Genomic DNA, 19,727 nt, shown 5'->3' on the forward strand with positions numbered 1-19,727 from the left:
CCAAATAAACAAACAAAAAAACTTTCTAATGTATTTCCTATAGTTGTCTCAGGGTGGTCAAAGTCCAAGAGCTTTTTTTTTGGGGTGGGGGGCAGGGTAATTATATTTCTATATTTTATATTATAGGCATGTATTATTTTCATAATGATTTTCATTTTGAAATATATATTTTTAAAATTGCAAATGTTGCTTGTGAACTTTTCCCTAGTCCTAAAGAAACTGCTTTATTTTTTTTTTTTTTAAGAAACATTATTTTTTTAAAGGAGGAAAGAGAAAGAGTAGCTGTATTCTTTGCCAGGCAAAGAGGGAACACAGGAGGCTAGCGCCTTCAAAAACTGTGCCAAGAAACATTTTTTTTGTTTTGTTTTGCTTTTTTGTTTTTGCGTTACGCGGGCCTCTCACTGTTGTGGCCTCTCCCGTTGCGGAGCACAGGCTCCGGACGCACAGGCTCAGTGGCCATGGTTCACAGGCCCAGCCACTCCACAGCATGTGGGATCTTCCCGGACCGGGGCACGAACCCGTGTCCCCTGCATCGGCAGGCAGACTCTCAACCACTGCGCCACCAGGGAAGCCCAGAAACATTTATTTTTAAATGTGACCACTACAGGACAATATCCAGGAATACCTTCCATTTTCCCATCTCCTACATTGTCCTTTCTCTAACTTCATCACCTAAATTCCTATTCACAGCTTGTTCATTAAGGGAAATTTCTTAATTAATCCCAAATGAATAAGTTACTCTTAAAACTTTTTAACCTTGATATAACTCATTTTGCATAAGTCAGACCTTAATTTACTCACCTTAATTTACTCACCCTAAAATTTTCTATTTTCTGGGAATCAATCTATTTTAATCTACCTTTCCCTCTACCCAGTAGACTTCCAGAACATCTAATTTCTTTCCAGTTAGTATCTGCCTAGGAAATATAAACTCAACCCAAAATAAACAAGCTGCAGAGGAGAAGTCTCCTGGAAAATATGAGTTTGATGCATTCTAAAGTTGAATAGTATTCATTTTACTGCTACTATTACTTCTAATTTAACTCTCTCATACTATATATATAATTGAATTCACACTTTCCATTCAAGGGGAAAACAGCTCTTGTCTCTCCATTGCAACATTCAGAAATGATGGATTTCCATGACTTTGAGAGCCAACAGGGGTTAGGCAAGCTCATAAAATAACACAGTTCTATGTGGAAAGTCCTCAGAAGAAAGGAAGACCATTTAAGATGATCTGGAAGGTCCTGCATGGCTGGCCCCTTCCTCTCTCCAGCCCCTTCTTGTACTGCCTTGCACTAAGCTCCCACACCAGGTAAATACCAGACATACTCCAAAGATGGAGTTTACCAGGCCTACCAGTAAAGCGTCTATTCCTCTCCCTGACACCTTCTGCCCTCTGCGGACTCCACTATCACCTCTCAAATTTCCCTTCAAGCACCACTGCCTATGGGAAGCCACCTGAGTCCTTAGCCTTGGTCAAGGATCTTTACATACTCAAATATGGAACTCCTCTTTTTGGAAGTGCTCATCTCAATTTGTACTTACAGAACAATTAGTACAGAGTAACTGAGACATAAGAATGGACCACAAAAAGGTTGAAACATTGAAAATACACTAAAAACTACTGAATTGTACACCTTAAAATGGTGACATTTATGTCATGTGAATTATATCCCAATAATGATTTTTAAGGTAAAAAAATTAAAAAGAAAATTTGGGCCAATCAGAGTTAAATAGGCTTTTTGTCAAGGGACTTCATAGTCTTAAAGAAGCTAATATTAAGTGTCTCTAAGTCCAGGTTTACCCTGGATTGTCTAGGTTTGCCAGAATAGTCCTAGTTTATACCTGCTGTCTTAGTGTCATTATTAATGGCACACCCTCTCACCCCAAAACTGTCCCAACTTGGACAATAAATTATATGATTACCCTAAGTATGTATAACCAATCTCCAAGAACAGGAGTTTCTCAGATAGAGTTGACCATTGCTATGGCTCCTCAGAACAAACTTGAGGAAATGCTACATTAGATGGTAGAGTAATACAAAGTCATGGAAATCCATTATTTCTGAACTTTCAGTTGGGGAGACTATAACTCTGATCCCCATGAATGGATAATGTGAATTCAAAAATATATTATTAACTGAGAAATTTTTTGTAATAGTTATGCTACTGCTGCTAGTTTTCTAACAGGTAACAGTAATATAATGAATACTGTGCCTTTTAAATGAGTAATAAACTAAAGATCTGAAATCAAATAGAAACAAAATACAAGTCTTGCACACAACCCTTAAAAAAATACAGCCCAGACACAAGTGCAATGGGCTGGGGGTGGAGGTTGGGGGGGGAGTGGGGGGGTGTCACATAGACTTGAGAGGGATTTTCATTGACAATAAGTGAAATAATCAACAGTGTGTTATGACCACCAAAAAAACTGTTGTAATATCAAGTTTAATAAACAATATAGGACCTCCCTAGTGGCACGGTGATTAATAATCCACCTGCCAGTGCCGGGGACATGGCTTCAAGCCCTAGTCCGGGAAGATTCCACATGCTGCGGAGCAACTAAGCCCGTGCGCCACAACTACTGAGCCTGCGCTCTAGAGCCCGCAAGCCACAACTGCTGAGCCCATGCACCACAACTACTGAAACCCGCGGGCCTAGAGCCTATGCTCCGCAACAAGAGAAGCCACCACAACGAGAAGCCCGCGCACTGCAATGAAGAGTAGCCCCCGCTCGCTGCAACTAGAGAAAGCCCGTGCACAGCAATGAAGACCCAACACAGCCAAAAATAAATAAATAATAATTTTTTTTTAATTTTTTAATAAATAAATAAATAATATAGTATGCAGAACGTGAATTTCAATATGCCTATCTTATTGATCAGACCATAGCTAAAATATCATGTTCAATTGTGAGAGTGTGTGATGGAGTAGAAAGAACACTAGCTTTGCCATTGGACAGTCTTGGAATCACATCATGGTTCCAGCATTAATAGCTCTGTGACTATAGGTAAACCACTGAAACTCTGAAACTCAGCATTCTCATCCATAAAATGGACTAATGATACTACTAGCTAGACTGCTGCCACAAGTATATGTGAGAATACCTACAAAAGGCCTAAAAACTGCATAGGAAGAGAAAATGTTAGCTGCTATTGTTAACTGTTTTGTATGACTTGTTTCTTATTCTCTTTATAAGAACGTTTTCAGAATTGTCAGAAAAAAATTAGCAAAACACAAAATGAACATCCTTCCTCACCTGCTAGCTATACTCCCTGGCTGCACTTCCTTCACGAAAATGTCGACTTCTCCCAGATTTTGACCTCTGAAGGCCACCACACTGAATCCAAGGCCTCCAGTTGAGGGCCGTTCTATATCTATATATTCAACTTGCCGGCCCTAATGAAGGGGGATTTAAAAAAAATAAAAGTCAGAGAAGTTTACATTTAACCAACACACTTTTTCTGAAGAACTGAAGTTTCTATTTTGTGAATAGCCCCAAAATAACTTCTCCTAAGTCATTTCTAGAAAACCAAATAAACTCAGCATTTTAGTAATAAATTATTTATGGAAATCCTCTCACTTGATTATTTTCAGGAGAACATAAGAGGGCATGGGCAGTTTTCTGCAACCTCAGGGAATTGGAGAGGTATTTTCACACTTCATTCACAGTATGAGATGAATTCCTAGCTGGATGAAAATTCCTGAGAAAAATGTCTTTTCCCACAGTAAATTCTAAATTACTTTGTACACGGAACTTCTCAAATTCTCTTGAAGCAAAATTTTTAAATGAGGAAAATATATTAGATTTATCAAAAATATACTAGTGTTGATCCCTAAGTCAGAAGAAGATGCATTTTTTAGGGTTCTGTTTTTAATTCTATCATAATAAATTAATATTCCATTTTATTAGGTTAATTCAAAAGATTATGGAAAGGCCACCATTCAAATGGGTTTACCTGTGACAAACAAGTATTTTATTACTTTGGCTAATAATTGCACTTATGACATGAAAACATCATAAATGTTATCAACTAATAAAAGCATCACGTAAAAATAATTATTAGTCAAATTAAGGGTATAGAGCAGTAAGATCAAAAAAGGAATTAGGTATAGAACATTATTTAACTATTACACCTTAAACAGATTCTTTTTAACTTTCAAACTCAAGTTTCATTTTTTTGGATACTTGTTAGAAGGTATGGTGAACAAATAGAAAACTAACATCCAAAAATTCAACTGTCTATTATTTAATTTTTAATAGGTATTAAGAATAAAATGGATTACTCTTTCAAATGTTTCCCCAGATTTTCCAAATTATGTTAGTTCTAACTCCCATTAATTCTTTTTTACATAAAATTTAAAATAGTTTCAAAGGAGTTACACCTCTTCTGGTAGACGTATTAATTTTCCTCCTATGAGCAAAACCGTAAGAATCTTTTTCCTTACAAGTGTACAGATGTGTCAAACTGGAGTCCGTGTCTTGAAAACTCTCCTCACCACACACATGGATATTTTCCTTATGTAATTTTAAACAAATTTCCAACACACATATTAGAAAATAGTATCAATTCCTCCTAACAATATAAAACCACAAGCAAACAAAACACAGACTAACACATTTTAAAGGCAAAAAGAGTGAGTGTAGGTTTCTTTTTTAACCTATAATAGGAGAAATAAAACTAAATATTCCCATGACAAGATATAACTTTACCTGAGCCATCTGTTGCATGATTGAGTTAAAATCTTCATTTCCCAACATTGGGGTCCAAGGAAACAACCCAGATACAGTCAAGTTATTAGAGGACCTATGGGCATTCCCATTAGTAATGGCACCATCCGTGAACACCAATAAACCTTTCCTAGAAAAATCAAAGTTGGCTGAACAATCTGAGGGTAGATGGCTGAGCTGTTGGAGAAAAAAAAGAGAGAGAAAATTATCAACAGAAACCTATAGACAAAAAATACTTCTATTTATTAAATATTATTTTTGTTCATCACATGAATAATGGCATGCTAAATACATACACACGAAAGAAATAAGATACAGATACATGAATCTGTGTTTATAAGGCTATAAATTTTTTATTTAGTATTACACAAAATGTTTAATTTGTTCTCATTTCCTGCCTTCTACGATTACCTCAAGTTAATAGCACGTTCAACAGCTTATTACACTTCAGATACACAGACACATTCAGTCATATAAACATGCATGTAAGACACTGAGCCCTTTTACATTCATCTATACATTTCCATGTGGAGAGGCACAAAAGATCTGCAGGTGGTATATAACAAAAATAACTCAGTATTTATTAAGTGCTTGCTATAAGCAAAGTACTATACCAAAACTCTTTCTTACGTAAAATCTCATTTAATCCTTACAATAGCCCTAGGAGATATTCTTATTTCATTTTGTGAACATGAGAACTGAGGCACACAGGAATTAAGTAACTTGCCCAAGATTAGTAGATGAATTTCAGAGCCACTTAAACACTAATTAAAAAAAAAAAAATGGGAGGAGAATCCAGTAATTATGGAAAAAGGAAAACAGAAGTTAATTTTTAAAATATCATTGGCTGAAACAAGTGCCAACACAATGGAACAAAGGTAACATCAAGAACAAATGTCAACAGGACTTCACAGAAAAAATCAACACCCGTAGAAACTCTACGAAAACAATGACAGGAAAAAAATCATGGAGACTTTATAATTGAATGAATACGATATGATTATTTATATAACAATTGCAAACTATATAAATGATTGTTATTATGATGAAGAGGTTGGTTAAGTCCACTCTTAGTCCAGTAACAGTGATTGATTTGTAGTGATCTTTCCCAATTTCTATTCCTACCAACAGCATTCATTGCTGTGATGTACTCACTCATTCCATGATCAGAGAATACAGAAATCTAACCTTCAATATGGGGAGTGCTAAAATTCTGGTATAAATTTTGATCTAAAGACAGAAATTCACAGTAAGACGTATGTGCAGAATTTAATCCTTAGTTAGTTATACAAAAATCACTTGCTAAATATTTATGGATAGGCATTTTGGTTTATCAGCAAAAAGCATTTTTTCCAAATTTTAATTTTCACATAACAACTCTGCTACATTATCTTCAATTACATTTAAAATTCTGCCCAAATTTAATCTATAAGATAGCTACTATTCAAGTTCAGCTTCTAGAATAGATGATTTAAAATCAATTTGCCAGCCCTGACCCCAAAAGAGAACAACCAAGAGGACAGTTAAAACTCTTAATTTAGGCCACTCTAAGCAGAGGTGCTATGAGTCCTGTAATTTTGAAGAAAATGTTGAGAATTCTCAAAGCATCTGACCTTTATATAAATAAGTACAAAAACCATATTCCAAAGCCAAACACAAAATTTATTACCAAAATTTTTAAACTATCCATGCCAATGCTACCCACAGGTCACAAGTCCCAATACAGTCTCTTTGCTGAATTATGAGTAGACAGGGCTTCCCTGGTGGCGCAGTGGTTGAGAGTCCGTCTGCCGACTCAGGGGACGCAGGTTCGTGCCCTGGTCCGGGAAGATCGCACATGCCGCAGAGCGGCATGGCCCATGAGCCATGGCCGCTGAGCCTGTGCGTCCGGAGCCTGTGCTCCACAGCAGGAGAGGCCACAACAGTGACAGGCCCCCGTAGCGCAGATAAAAAGAAAAAAAAAAAAAGAGTAGACAGTTTGCACCTATCTCCTTCTATATTTCTTTGCTGGTTTGAATATATCAACATGTAAAACCCTGATGGGTAACTTACTTGCCCCTTCAGTTGCTTGATGGACTGTTGAAGAGTGAGTATCTGGTTGAAAAGAGGGCTCTTTAGTGTCTCATAAAACATAGAGAGCTTCTCATTCTGTGAAGTGTCACCCTTCTCCTGCAATTTTATTTTCAAGCGATCAAGAACTTGCAGGACCTGCAATTTATCTTTTTTGAAGAAGGATAATAAGAGTACAAGTTAAATCCCATCTTTTATTCCATTTTTGAATAATTAATTTAGTGATAGAAGTATATAACTAGTTTACCTGTAGCAGGATTTTCAGGCATTTTGAATTACTGTCTTCAATCACTTTTAAAGAAACCTAAAGAAAAAATTTTAAATTAAAAAAGAAAAGATTTCCCATTAGTGTATACAAGTCTATAGCCCTATAGAAAAATTAAAGAAAACCTCAAGAACATTCTCCATCAAAAGACTTCACTCAGGGCTTCCCTGGTGCCATAGTGGTTAAGAATCCGCCTGCCAATACAGGGGACATGGGTTTGAGCTCTGATCCGGGAAGATCCCACATGCTGCAGAGCAACTAAGCCTGTGCGCCACAACTACCAAGCCTACGCTCTAGAGCCTGTGAGCTACAACTACTGAAACCCACGTGCTGCAACTACTGAAGCCCGTGCGCCTAGAGCCCGTGCTCTGCAACGAGAAGCCACTGCAATGAGAAGCCCCTGCACCACAACAAAGAGTTGCCTCCGCTCACTGCAACCAGAGAAAGCCCGGGCACAGCAACGAGGACCCAACGCAGCCACCCAAAAAAAAAAAAAACTTCATTCAGGAAATTCAGATTAAAAGCCACTACACAGCCACTAAGATGGCTAAAAACCAAAACAACATCTAATACTAGGCGTTGACCAAGATGTGAAGCAACTGGAATTCTGATACGCTGCTAGTAGGAATGTAAAATGGCACAAACACTTTGAATAATTGTTTGGCAGTTTTTTGAAAGTTAAAACTACACTTACTATATGACCCAGCACTTCCACTCCTACATACTTACCCAAGAGAAATGAAAATATATGCCTGCAAAAGACTTATAAAAGAATGCTCAGGGAATTCACTGGAGGTCCAGTGGTTAGGACTTGGAGCTTTCACTGCCGAGAGCCTGAGTTCAATCTCTGGTCAGGGAACTAAGATCCAGTAAGCCACAGGGTTTGGCCAAAAAAACAAAAGGAACAAAAAAAACAAAAAAGTGGGCTTCCCTGGTGGCGCAGTGGTTGAGAGTCCGTCTGACGACTCAGGGGACGCGGGTTCGTGCCCCGGTCCGGGAAGATTGCACATGCCGCGGAGCGGCTAGGCCTGTAAGCCATGGCCGCTGAGCCTGCGCGTCCGGAGCCTGTGCTCCACAACGGGAGAGGCCACAACACTGAGAGGCCCGTGTACCGCAAAAAAAAAAAAAAAAAAAAAGAATGTTCACAGAATTTTTATTTATAAAAGCCCAAAACTAGAAAAACCCAAATGTCTAATAATAGATGAATGGATAAATCAGTTATGGTATGTAAATATAATAAAATACCCAGAAATAAAAAGGGAAAACATTACTGACACACAGAACATGGGTGAATCTCAAAAACTATGTTGAGGGAAAGAAAAGACAAAATGGATGTAAGTTGTATGATTCCATTCATATGAAGTTGAATATACAGTTATAGATTAGTTTACCTGGGCAGGGTGGAAAGGAGTTGACTAGGAAGACATTTGAGGGAGATTTTTGGGGTGATGGGAACTATGTTTTGAAAGGAGTATCGTTTACACAGATGTACACATTTGTACTTCATTGAACTGTATATTTTTAATTGTTTTATCGTATGTAAGTTATACTTTAATAAAGTTAATTTTTTTAAAAAAAGATTCTAGACTGGAAAGGAATATACAAATAAGGGATCAAGAAGATATTAGAGAGATTAGGGGAAAAAACCCCTCAAACTAGTCATCTGAGAGAGTCTCCAAAAGGTAATCACCCAATATGGCATTTTCCATGGATAATTTTTTTTTAATTCCAGTGATTTGCTGAAAACTAGCCTAAAATGTAATCAAGACTCAAAAAGCTGCGACTTCCCTGGTGACGCGGTGGTTAAGAATCCACCTGCCAATGCAGGGGACACAGGTTCAAGCCCTGGTCCGGGAAGATCCCACATGCCACGGAGCAACTAAGCCCGTGCACCACAACTGCTGAGCCTGCACTTGAGCTAATGTGCCTATAGCCCGTGCTCCACAACAAGAGAAGCCACTGCAATGAGAAGCCTGCACACCACCATGAAGAGTAGCCCCCGCTCACCGCAGCTAAAGCTTGCGTGCAGCAACAAAGACAGAACACAGCCAAAAATATATAAATAAATAAATTCATTTAAAAAAAAAACTCAAAAAGCTAGCAAACCCTTTGCTGTGTCAAAAATGGCACTTTCACAGTGGTCATTTTCACTAGTGGTACACTGTTATAATAAACCATCTAAGAAATATGAGCACTGTAGTCAAAATGTACTTACATCATCTCTGGATACAGTTGCTAAACACAATCTTTACCTTCTAATTCAAGGTCATTAAGTAAGAAAGCATATTAAAAACCAGTAAGGAATGCCCTTGGCGTTGATAAAAGGTTCATGTATTCCATCAAAATATTCACGGGATTCCATGAGAACTACCAAAAGAACTGCTGAATAGAGCATCACAGAAACACTTCTGATGTGCTCAGCATCTCAACTGTGAAACCCTTAAAACTACCCATTGACAGGTAACTGTGAATAATGGAAGGGCAGTCACAATGTCACTGTCCTTTTCTGTAGCAGCACTAGACTAAAAGGACTGACAGGAGCAGTTTTGTGATCATTAATACATCAGCCTCTCTAAATCAAAGAAGGTAAGCTAAAACTATGAGGTGCTATTTTTTATTGTTAGATTGGCATTTTTTTCTAATCATAGACTGTACTCCAGATGTCACAGAAAAACAGGTGGGAATATAAATTTGCACATTCTTTTAGGAGAGCAACTGAGCAATATCTATCAATATATTAAATTTATATTCTCTTCTGCCCAGAATCTCTCTTCTGAGTGTCTCTCCTAAAGAAGTATTTGCAAAAAGGTACACAGATGTGTGTACAAGCATATTTACTGCATTGTTTTTAATAACAAAACTCCTGGAAAAATTCAACTATCAAACGTAATCAGCCATTAAAATAATAAAGTTGGTCGGAAAGTACTGAAAAAGGAATGGGTAGGAAACGGTTAACAGCAAGCCTGTGGCTCAATCCTTCAGCTGGCGATTCCCAGCTTGATACCAGACCTCCATGCAAACAAGCTAAAGGTTTTTAATAGATAACAGAGTCCTCATTTTAAAATGTCAGGAAATACCTGATCTATCTTAATTGCTTTTGTAAATAATCTGAGAACATATGGATTTATAGAGCTTGGCTGGCTGGAACATGGGAGGTAATCACAAAGACATTTTCTATTTGGGTAACTAATGGAGTACAAACCTTGGGATTCCCCAAACAGAAGAGGCTTCCTTTAAGAAAATGTTTCTGTATATATTGTTCACAACTTGTCTGATAACCCGAAACAAACAAACAAAAATGTGTCCCAAGGTTGAATTTTGCTCCTGTAAACACACTAAAAATCACAGTAAAAGTCTGTTATGAATATGTTTATAAGTGACTTAACGTCAGTCTATATATAAGTAGGTATTTTAAGCATGCTGATAATATGTCCTATATGAGAAAGTGACATTCTTTGGAAGCTGTGTCTACTGGCTGGGGGCCCCTCCAGCAAGGAATGTTGGTGCCTAGCTCCCGTGTTAGCCTCCTGCCTGTAACATTCAAGTAATGACTAAGGTTGGTGTTGGGTAAGAGCTCTCATTTACAGGAGGATGCTTTGGCAATCCAAACCTTTGTGTTAATACAGGGACATTATCTAATATATGCAACCAAACAGGGAAGACAGCAAGTTTCAGGATATATGCATTATTTGCCCCTTTTTGCAAGGAAAAAAATACATATTTGTGTGTGCATACGTTTCTAGATTTAGAAAGATAGTCAATTTAATAATACTGCTAACTTACAGGAAGTAGAAGTGGGGATGGGGAAATAAAAAATTAGACTTTTACTTTGTAGATACTAGTGTTTGAATTTTATTTAAAAGGCATGTATTATGTTTATAACTTGAAAGGTAAAAGGGACAAAAAGGTAATGGCTAAGATGGCCTAATGAGAGAGCAAGACAGATATACAGCAAGATAATGACAACACAATAGGATAATTATATTGTAAGGCACATACATACCATGGCAAAGGTGTGTACCATGTGCTCAGAGAAATCATAAAAGCAGAGTGACTCCCCTGCCTGGGGAAGTTTGGGAATGCTGGAATGAGAACACAGTAGAGACATCTCTCGTAAAAGAAAAAGAATGGAGTGTAAAAGCAGAGTGACCATTTGTCCTCATTTGCCTAAAATAGTCTCAGATTACCCAGCATCCTTATTAATAGTGCTCCACTTCACTCTCAAAAGTGTTCTAGTTTGAATGACATATAGGGCTGCCCTAAGTTAGTGCTTCTCAAATTTTAGTGTGCATCAGAATCACCTTGAGGACTTGCTAAAACACAAATTGCAGGGCCCACTCCCAATGTTTCTGATTCTGTACTTCTAAGGTGAACCCTGAGAACCTCATCTCTAACAAAGTTCCCCTGTGATCCTGGTGCAGCTAGTCTAGAGACCACAATTTGAGAACTGCTGCATAAAGGTGTAAAAGTGCATGACTGTCAGTGAAACTAGTAACTAGCTCTAAATGAACTGTTGTAAGGTCTCTAAAAGCAACAGAAAGGGCAAAAAAGTAATTCAGACCAGTGTTACTACAAGTGTGGACTGGATTGATGCTTGACCCACAAAGAGATAAGTACCAAAACTGGGAATAAGCATTTAGAAATCGTGGAATGCGGCAGAGTCATGTAGATCTATTAAATTTAGGAATACAAAACACAACCTACATTGTACTTATTTTTGTAATTTCATTTTTCCAGCAATTCATTTTTCTAATAATTTTATAAAAATGTCAGTCCTTGAAAGACTGAGGGAGGGGAACCATAATCTTTTACCACCGACAGTTTGAGAAACACTGGTTTAGATAGACTATTTTGAGAGGGTTCTTATCAACAACGCTAAGTAGACTGGTCTTTATCCTGTAAGCAGCAGGAAGTAATCAAAGGCTTTTAAGTAGGGAAGTATTGAGTCCAGATTTCTATTTAAAAAGGTGGGGCTTCCCTGGTGGCACAGTGGTTGAGAATCTGCCTGCCGATGCAGGGGACACGGGTTCGAGCCCTGGTCTGGGAAGATCCCACATGCTGCGGAGCAGCTAGGCCCGTGAGCCACAACTACTGAGCCTGCACGTCTGGAGCCTGTGCTCCGCAACGAGAGGCCCGCGCACAGCGAGGAAGAGTGGCCCCTGCTTGCCGCAACTGGAGAAAGCCCTCGTACAGAAACGAAGACCCAACACAGACAATAAATAAATAAATAAATAATAATTTAAAATGAGTATCTGCTTATTAAAAAAAGAAAATGCAAATTGTTTAAAAAAAATAAAAAGGTGATTCTGGTAACAGGATAGATTAGTGGTCTTCAAACATTTTTAAACATACATTCCTATCAGTAAAAATGTATGTTGACCACTAACCTTATTTTTTATAACTATAAACATATTAATATATTTATATGTCATATGTGTTTTAAAACATATATAAAATAGAAACATCATGAGAGTAAGGTAAAAACTAAAAAGCAAGATTTTATTGTCATTCTCCTACTCTCCCAGTAGATTGTCCTGCACATTTTGGAAACCACAGTAGTAGATGTCTCTCAGTAAGGGTTAAGGTTAGAAACTGGTTGGCCATCCAACCCTATGACTCATATTTAATAAAAGCTAAACTATGTCCACAAAGCAGGCCTGGAAAAGTACTACAATTTCACGGCATTGGGTAATATCTAAGGCCTTCAGAGTATATGAGGACAGAAGAAATGCAATTAACTCTATAGCTGAACATCCAGGAAGTAACACGTACACTAAAAGGAACCTATGTTTCACTCATTTTATGGTCATAGAAAATCTTCAACCAAACAATTTTGACCTGTTTGGCCTGGCTAAGAAACTAACAGGGCTTACAGCAAGGAATTTCAAGTTTGTTTAAACATGGTAAAGCTCAGTCTACCTTGTCATAGATAGGCTACCTACAATCAGTCAGAGCCTAGACATTAAAATGCCAGTGTGCCACTGTCCTCATAGTTGCACAGCCTCCAGAGAACCAGTAGTTTTTTATGTTTAACAGCTTCCACTCCATCATTGATCAAGAGAGTTTCTGCCATGAATTTTTCATGTCTGGTTCACTGCGGTATTTGATTGAAGGAAATTATTATAATATTGTGGCTTTTAAAAAATACCCATGCCCTTAGCCATCACCAATTAAGGCAATATTTGAGAAAAGCTGATGCAGAGTTAGAAATTTAATTTGATTCAAATTTCTAGGTGGAGGAAACTTATTGAAAAGATTTATTAACCTCCTCAGTTCAAGAATGTAGGCCAATTAAGGACCCTGAGAAACACACTCTTCAGACTGCCAGTAGCACACAAAAATGTAACTCCCTAAGACATCTTATGTTTCTTTCTTGAACTGAACAAGATACCTCATACCTTGAAAATTTGGTTTAACAAGACATCTTATACTTCTATCTTAAAAAATTGAGAGAAAAGATTACTGGCAATCTGTTTGGGGAAGTACAGGTAGTCAGCCTGTAACTGCAGGTGTGAATTGGGCAGATCACAATTAGACTACATGTAACTCCTCAAGGGCAATTCCCCAGAGCTCAAGGGAACTAGGGACTCTGAACAATCTAAATGCTATTAACTGTAGATGAAGTCATGATTTCAGAAGTTATTCAAAAATTGAAGTCCATGACCAACTTTAAATTTCTTTCGCTTCCTTTGGAGTGCAAAGCTCAGATTGTGTTTACTTACCATGGCTTTGTCCTCAAAGCTCAGCATTTATGAGGTACTGATTAAACGGAACACAGACTCACCTTGCCAGAGAGTAAACGGTGGCTCTTCACTCAAACTCCACATAAACACATCTGCTGTCATCCTAATGTATAGTCAAGAGAGGTGTCCTGGCCTTGTGTCCCTATCAAATGGCAAGGCCTTTTCTAAACCCCTTAGATGTGAAAAATACTATATTTTTGGCTGCTGCCAAAACACTGTACTCCTGGAATTTTGGAAAAAGATATATATAAGTTCCAAAACCATCCTAATATTTTGGGGCCATGTGCCTAAGCCATAGGCAACTTTTAAGTCCACTTAATGTTGGACATTTAGGACATCAAAGCTGAAAGACACCATGTTAAACTCAGAATCAGAACTGAAAATTGAGTCACTTCATCAGAATAATCCAATTAGCTAAATACTAATTTTTCTCATTGAACTATTCAAAGTTAACCAATGCATATCAGTTTCTGCCTGTAACTTGGCCACTGTGTATGAACAAAGTTAAACTGATTTATGATATGCTCTTGTTTTCCTGTTGGTGGCAGTTTTCTCCAATGATCAGCAAAAAATACAAATCTGGGCAATTTTCACACTTAGGGATCTCTGATGTGTAGCCAGTCACTCACTGAAAGAACCAGGCATTCATACTCCTCACTAATGATCAGTTTCCACCTCAGATATTCTGTTCAATTCTCCCCACATTGCGGACTGTGTGCCCTTAGCTTCTCTCCAGAAATAGAGTCATGCCACTTTTGGCATGCTTGTGATATTCAAAACAATCCTAACAAATTGCAAAATAGGCCAAACTCTGCTTTGGACACCCTTCCCACTAATGTTCACCATTCTTCCTTCTCTTAGTCTTTTCCCAGAATCCATTTTATCTGTCACTAATTCAAGTAACTAGTTTTTTGGTGTCTACTGTGAGCATTGCAGGATCATTCTGTATAATATCTCACTTATCTTAACAAATGTCTAATCTCCATTTCACAAATGCATTAAACTTCTTACAATTTCAAAAAAAACAAAAGCACTTTGAAAATGGTAATGACAGGAAGACAGTGCAACTGAGTGAAATTAATTTCAGCTTGGGGGGAGGGACGGTAAACGGTTAAAGACATTTTTAGCAGGTAACTACTTTAAAAATGAGAGTCAGATATTACAAAGTTTCAATAGAGAGGGAATGAATGTTTGTAAACCTGACTGTCAACATCTACTTAACTCATCTTCCTCTTCTACCACACTCTGCCCTGGAGCTTCAAGTTTCAGAAAATAATACGGAGAGGGACTGCCTTTCTCAAGGCAGAAGCCTTATCCAGCCCCAATTATCAAAGTCACACCCATCAATTAAAGGTTAAAGCTAAATGAAAACAGGACAGTCCCAAAAAGGCTGCAGACCTGGGCTTCAAAGCTATCTACCAACCAGACACCGTGGGCACAGCATCAAAGCAAAGAACAAGACCAGTTTGGTTTTGTTCTTTTAAGAGTAAGAGCAACATTAGAGAATGCTCATTTCACAGAGATTTTACTAACTTCATTCAATCACAAGGCAGCTTCACAAATGCATGCAATCAATATAGACAGAATTCAAATCTGAAATTCTTAAAACACACTATCTTTGTTTACAATATTGTTTGGCAGGTTTTTAAACTATATAAATGGTAATTATACTGTATATTTATCCTTCAGCAATTTTTTTTAACTCAACTTCACATTTTTAAGATTTAGTCATGATGACATACACAGCTAATCTCCTGTTGATGAGCATTTCCTATTGGTCACTAACACAAAAACAGGATTAGAACTAAATATCTACTTTGATAACCAACATTTTTCCAGTTGGTTCAATAACCAATTCTCGAAATATGGAAGAATCTATAGCTTACAAGCTGTGAAATCATAGAGAGCTGGGTTCTACTCCTGGGACCAGCTCTGTGTTGTTGCGGTCAATTGTTTAAATCTCCCTATATTTTAGTTACCTCATTTATGAAATAGTTAATAAAAAATATTAAATATTTACAGTTGAAAGGACTAAATAAGATATAAAGCAGCCTGGCATACAGTGAACGTTCAATAAATGGTAGCTACTATTATCATTAATAACTCTTTTCAATCAAAATTATTTAAGATATTTGGGGGCTTCAAAAGAGCTAATAATTATTTTAGCAGAGATTTTCCCTTTGTAATCAATAGTGGTTGCTTCTCAAAAGACTGAACAACAAAAAATTTCACCAGTGCAATGAATACAAGGGAGGTGGGAGTGGGGAGGCATAAAGCTGGGAGTTTTAAAAAAAACAATTGGTTTATAAATAGAAATGTAAGGGCTTCAGTAAACCAAACCCTCTTAAGGATAAATATACACTGAATCCTAACCCAGTGCTATTCAATAGAAATAAAATGTGAGCCACATATGTAATTTAAAATGTTTCTAGTAGCCACATGAAAAGTAAAAAGAAACAAGTAAAATTAATTTAAATAATATATTTTAATTATCCTTATATAAACTATCATTTCAATATGTAAGTAATATAAAAAATAACAAGGTATTTAGGTTTTTAAACTAAATCTTCAAAATTTGATGTGTATTTACATTTACAGTACATCTCAATCCCAACTAGCCCTATTTCAAATACCTAGTCACAGGGGCAACTGGCTAACCATGTTGACAGTGGTTTTAACCTAGGCCTTTTCAGAAAGAGCCCCGTACAGTGTTTTTAGCAAAGACTTCTGTTTATCGGCTAATGCAGCCTCTATGCCTTTTATCAAAGTAACTATCAGTATGAGACCATTCCCAAATCTGAGTTCTTCCCAATAAAAACAGCAAAGCTCCTTAGTTTTATCAGAATTAAACATCTCAGTGAACCGAGCAAAAAGTGCGCCAAGAGTGGCTTACAGTTTACAAGACTCATCCTTGAACATTATTTCGTTTTGACTTCCCCAAACTCAGTGAGGTAGATCATTTACAAATGGGAAAACAGAAGCAGAGTCAAGTGACTTGCCAAGAGTTACACAGTAGGTGGACCTAATCCCATGTCTCCAAACTCCACAGGCTACACAGTTGTACAAATGCAAAAAATACGCAGGCTTTCCATCTTCTCTCTCCATTTGCACCAGAACCTAGAATGAATACTTTGATAAAAGGCATCCAAGTCTACTAAAAAACATCAGAGTACGGGAAAGAAACCAGAGCAATGGTCAAGTGATCCCAAAAATTAAGGTGGAATAGTCCTGTTTCTCAAAATTTTACTCTACTACCAAGGTGAGCAAAATCTTAAGTAAACAAATTAAATCCCACTTTAGTTTCCCCAAACTAATGTATTTTTGTTAAAGTTTAACAAAGCAAGGAAATTCAGACTGCTTGGTTGTTTAGTTTAAGGATAATTATTAAGTGCTTTTAAATAAAAATGCAATTACAAGGATTACTGAATGCTGAGCCTCTGTCTCAATCACAAGGTTCTAAAAGTGAACTCATCATGGGAAAATACACAGGTTTTTCTTTTTAAGAATACTAACTGAAAGGCAAGATACCATAATTTTATTAGTGATTATTTTCAATGGTAGGTGGGTCTGGGTGTGCTTTTAGTTCCTTTTCTGGAAATTCTCTCCAATTTTTCTACAATGAATATGTTAGTTTTATAGTTATAAAAAATATGAATACATGACTTGAACTTATTAAAGCATCTTTAAACACAAATGAGGGATTAATACAATTTACCTTCAACCTTAAACACAACTATTATTGATATACCAAGCTCACCTTATGTGACCGTTAATAGGACCTCAATTAGCAAAGGGCAAATGTCTTAACTCAGTTTACAAATTCTATCTGTAAAGTACCTTCCAGCTCCGTTATTTATTAACTTTCTAATGATTTTAAATTTTGAACTCTCCTTATAAAGGTTGTTAGGGGCCTAGAAACGTCAAGCTCATTTTAGCTAAAAGCCCCGACCTCACCTTTTTCTGATGCTGCAAAATGAACCAATTTGAGTTTTTACCTCCATTACTCCCTAGCTGTACTTTCAAAAAGTTATGCGCAAATGAACTGGCAACCAATAGGAGCTTAGACGGCCTAGTAGTATTACCACACTCGGCGTAACAGATTTTTCTTCTAGGTCTCCAGAAGGCTTCTTCGTTCTTTCAAGAAACACTTGTTTATTGCACACCTACCCATGGCCAGACTCTCAATGCAGTTGAGAAGCAGCCTAGGGAAATAAGGTCCTTTAAAGGCCACCCTCTCAATCGCGCAAACCAGTAAACAACTAATTCGAATCCAAAGTGATAAGAGCCATCTGGAGATAATGTCAAACTGCCAAGAGAACACTCCAGGGGGAGATTAATTCGGCCTTCTAGGTGTCCCAGGAGGGCTGAGGCGCTTTGGAGGGGGTGGGGGGAAAGGATTTGAAAATGCTTTCCTGAGCGTGACAGAAAGCAGGAATCCAGCGATTTCCCCAAAGCCTGGAGCCAGAGCACTCTCCGCCTGGTCGTCCCCATCTATAAAGTGAGGCTAGCAGAGCCCAGGCCTGATAGTCGGCCTGGGAACTCGTCTACGTGACCACCAAGCTCCCAGATGGGGTTGGGGCCAAGTGGCCCCTCAACTGAGATCTGAGTACCCCCTCCTCCGGGACCCCGAACAGGCCACCACCTGGTCACTCCTTTCACCGTCACCAGTTGGGGAAAGACTCCGCCCAGCTCTGGGGGCGAAGCACAGGCACCCACTTGGGTGCAAAGTTTGATCCCGGCCACTCCTGGTACAGACCCGGGCCGAGATTTGAGTGCCGCCAGGGCCTGCCGAAGAGGGGCGGCTCCGTGGCCCGCGGCCTCCGGCAAGCCCTGCACCGAGGGGCGGGGACCACGGTGGGGTCACCGGGCCCGAAGCAGACGAACGGCGCCCCGCACCCTCCGCGGGCCCGGCCGAGCGCCCGGCGGCGTCCTGGGTCTCCCGTGCCCACTCCTCCCGGAGGGCGGGCGGAGAGCGCGCCGGGGCAGCGGCGGAGGCTCTGGACGCGGGGCGAGGGGTCCCCGCCGCGCAGCGCACGCCCGCACTCCCGGCCCCCTGCTTTACCTGGTCCGGCGGCGGCGCCGGTGGGAGCCCGGAGCGGGCGGGCGGACTCGGCGTCAGCCCTCCCTCACCTGGGCGGAAGTGAGAGGCCCAGGAGGACCGCGCCTCACCTGGCAGGCCCTCCCCTCCCTCCTACCCTCTCCGCCGGGGCGGGGCGCCGAGGTGGCACGGGAGGGGCGGGCGGGGGATCCTGGGGCCGCGGGAGGCCGACTCGGGGGGGGGGGCGGGCGGGGACGCGGGGGCGTTGGGCTTCTCCACTTTCTGCAGGTAAAGTTCTACTGGGCGAGGGAAGGTTAAAGAGGCAGAAAAAGGTGGGATCTGAGGGCCAATTAGGCAGAAGAAAAGCCAAGTGGTGGGGAGATCCGGCTGGACAGGTGTAGGATGGCTGGGCTGAGAGGAGACCTGGAATCATGGAAACTGAAGGAGGATATTGATAAAAGGATTTCGTCAAATCTGCTTGGTCTCTCTTTGTCCCTTACCTTTCCCGTTCTGTCATCCCTCCTTGTGTCGTCTTCATCCGCTGACCCCACATTAAATTCTAAGTATAACTGGGGGTTATTTTTTGCTCATTTAGTTGAGGAAAGGAAAGAAACCAATCTAGCAGTATTTGCCTGCGATATGCCGGGCGCTAGCTTATATACATTACCTCATTTGCCCTGTGAAAAAAATGATGAAGAAACTGCGCACCTAAGGGTTAAGTAATTTGCCCAAAATTTGAGACCCAGATGGGATCTTCTGACTATAAGTCCAGTGTTGACTTCCCTATATGTTTTAACATTTTTGTTCTTGATATCATAACTTGACTTTGAGAAAGATTGTGTAGAACCTACAACAGCTTTATTAGACTCTAATGTAAC

At 39.1% G+C, this 19,727-nt stretch overlaps 1 protein-coding gene across 21 annotated transcripts in view; it reads right to left on the reverse strand.

The window, feature by feature from the left end:
- PATJ (PATJ crumbs cell polarity complex component) overlaps nucleotides 1-18,983 on the reverse strand; it is a 405,040-nt gene extending 386,057 nt beyond the window's left edge. For 18 of the 21 annotated variants that reach the window (XM_049696976.1, XM_049696961.1, XM_049696921.1 and 15 more), the window contains exons 1-5: nucleotides 18,874-18,983; nucleotides 7,051-7,107; nucleotides 6,786-6,952; nucleotides 4,716-4,910; nucleotides 3,261-3,400 (exon numbers count right to left, since the gene is read on the reverse strand). In XM_049696976.1, the coding sequence (XP_049552933.1) occupies nucleotides 3,261-3,400; nucleotides 4,716-4,910; nucleotides 6,786-6,952; nucleotides 7,051-7,072 (524 nt within the window). In that variant the 5' untranslated portion in view covers nucleotides 7,073-7,107; nucleotides 18,874-18,983. Of the gene's footprint in view, nucleotides 1-3,260; nucleotides 3,401-4,715; nucleotides 4,911-6,785; nucleotides 6,953-7,050; nucleotides 7,108-18,873 lie in introns of those variants that run through there. The other 3 variants (XM_049696983.1, XM_049696982.1, XM_049696903.1) reach the window with 2 other exon arrangements.
- Between the last annotated feature and the right edge of the window lie 744 nt (nucleotides 18,984-19,727).

The sequence above is a fragment of the Orcinus orca genome, chromosome 1, assembly GCF_937001465.1.
Source record: "Orcinus orca chromosome 1, mOrcOrc1.1, whole genome shotgun sequence".
Lineage (NCBI taxonomy): Eukaryota > Metazoa > Chordata > Mammalia > Artiodactyla > Delphinidae > Orcinus > Orcinus orca.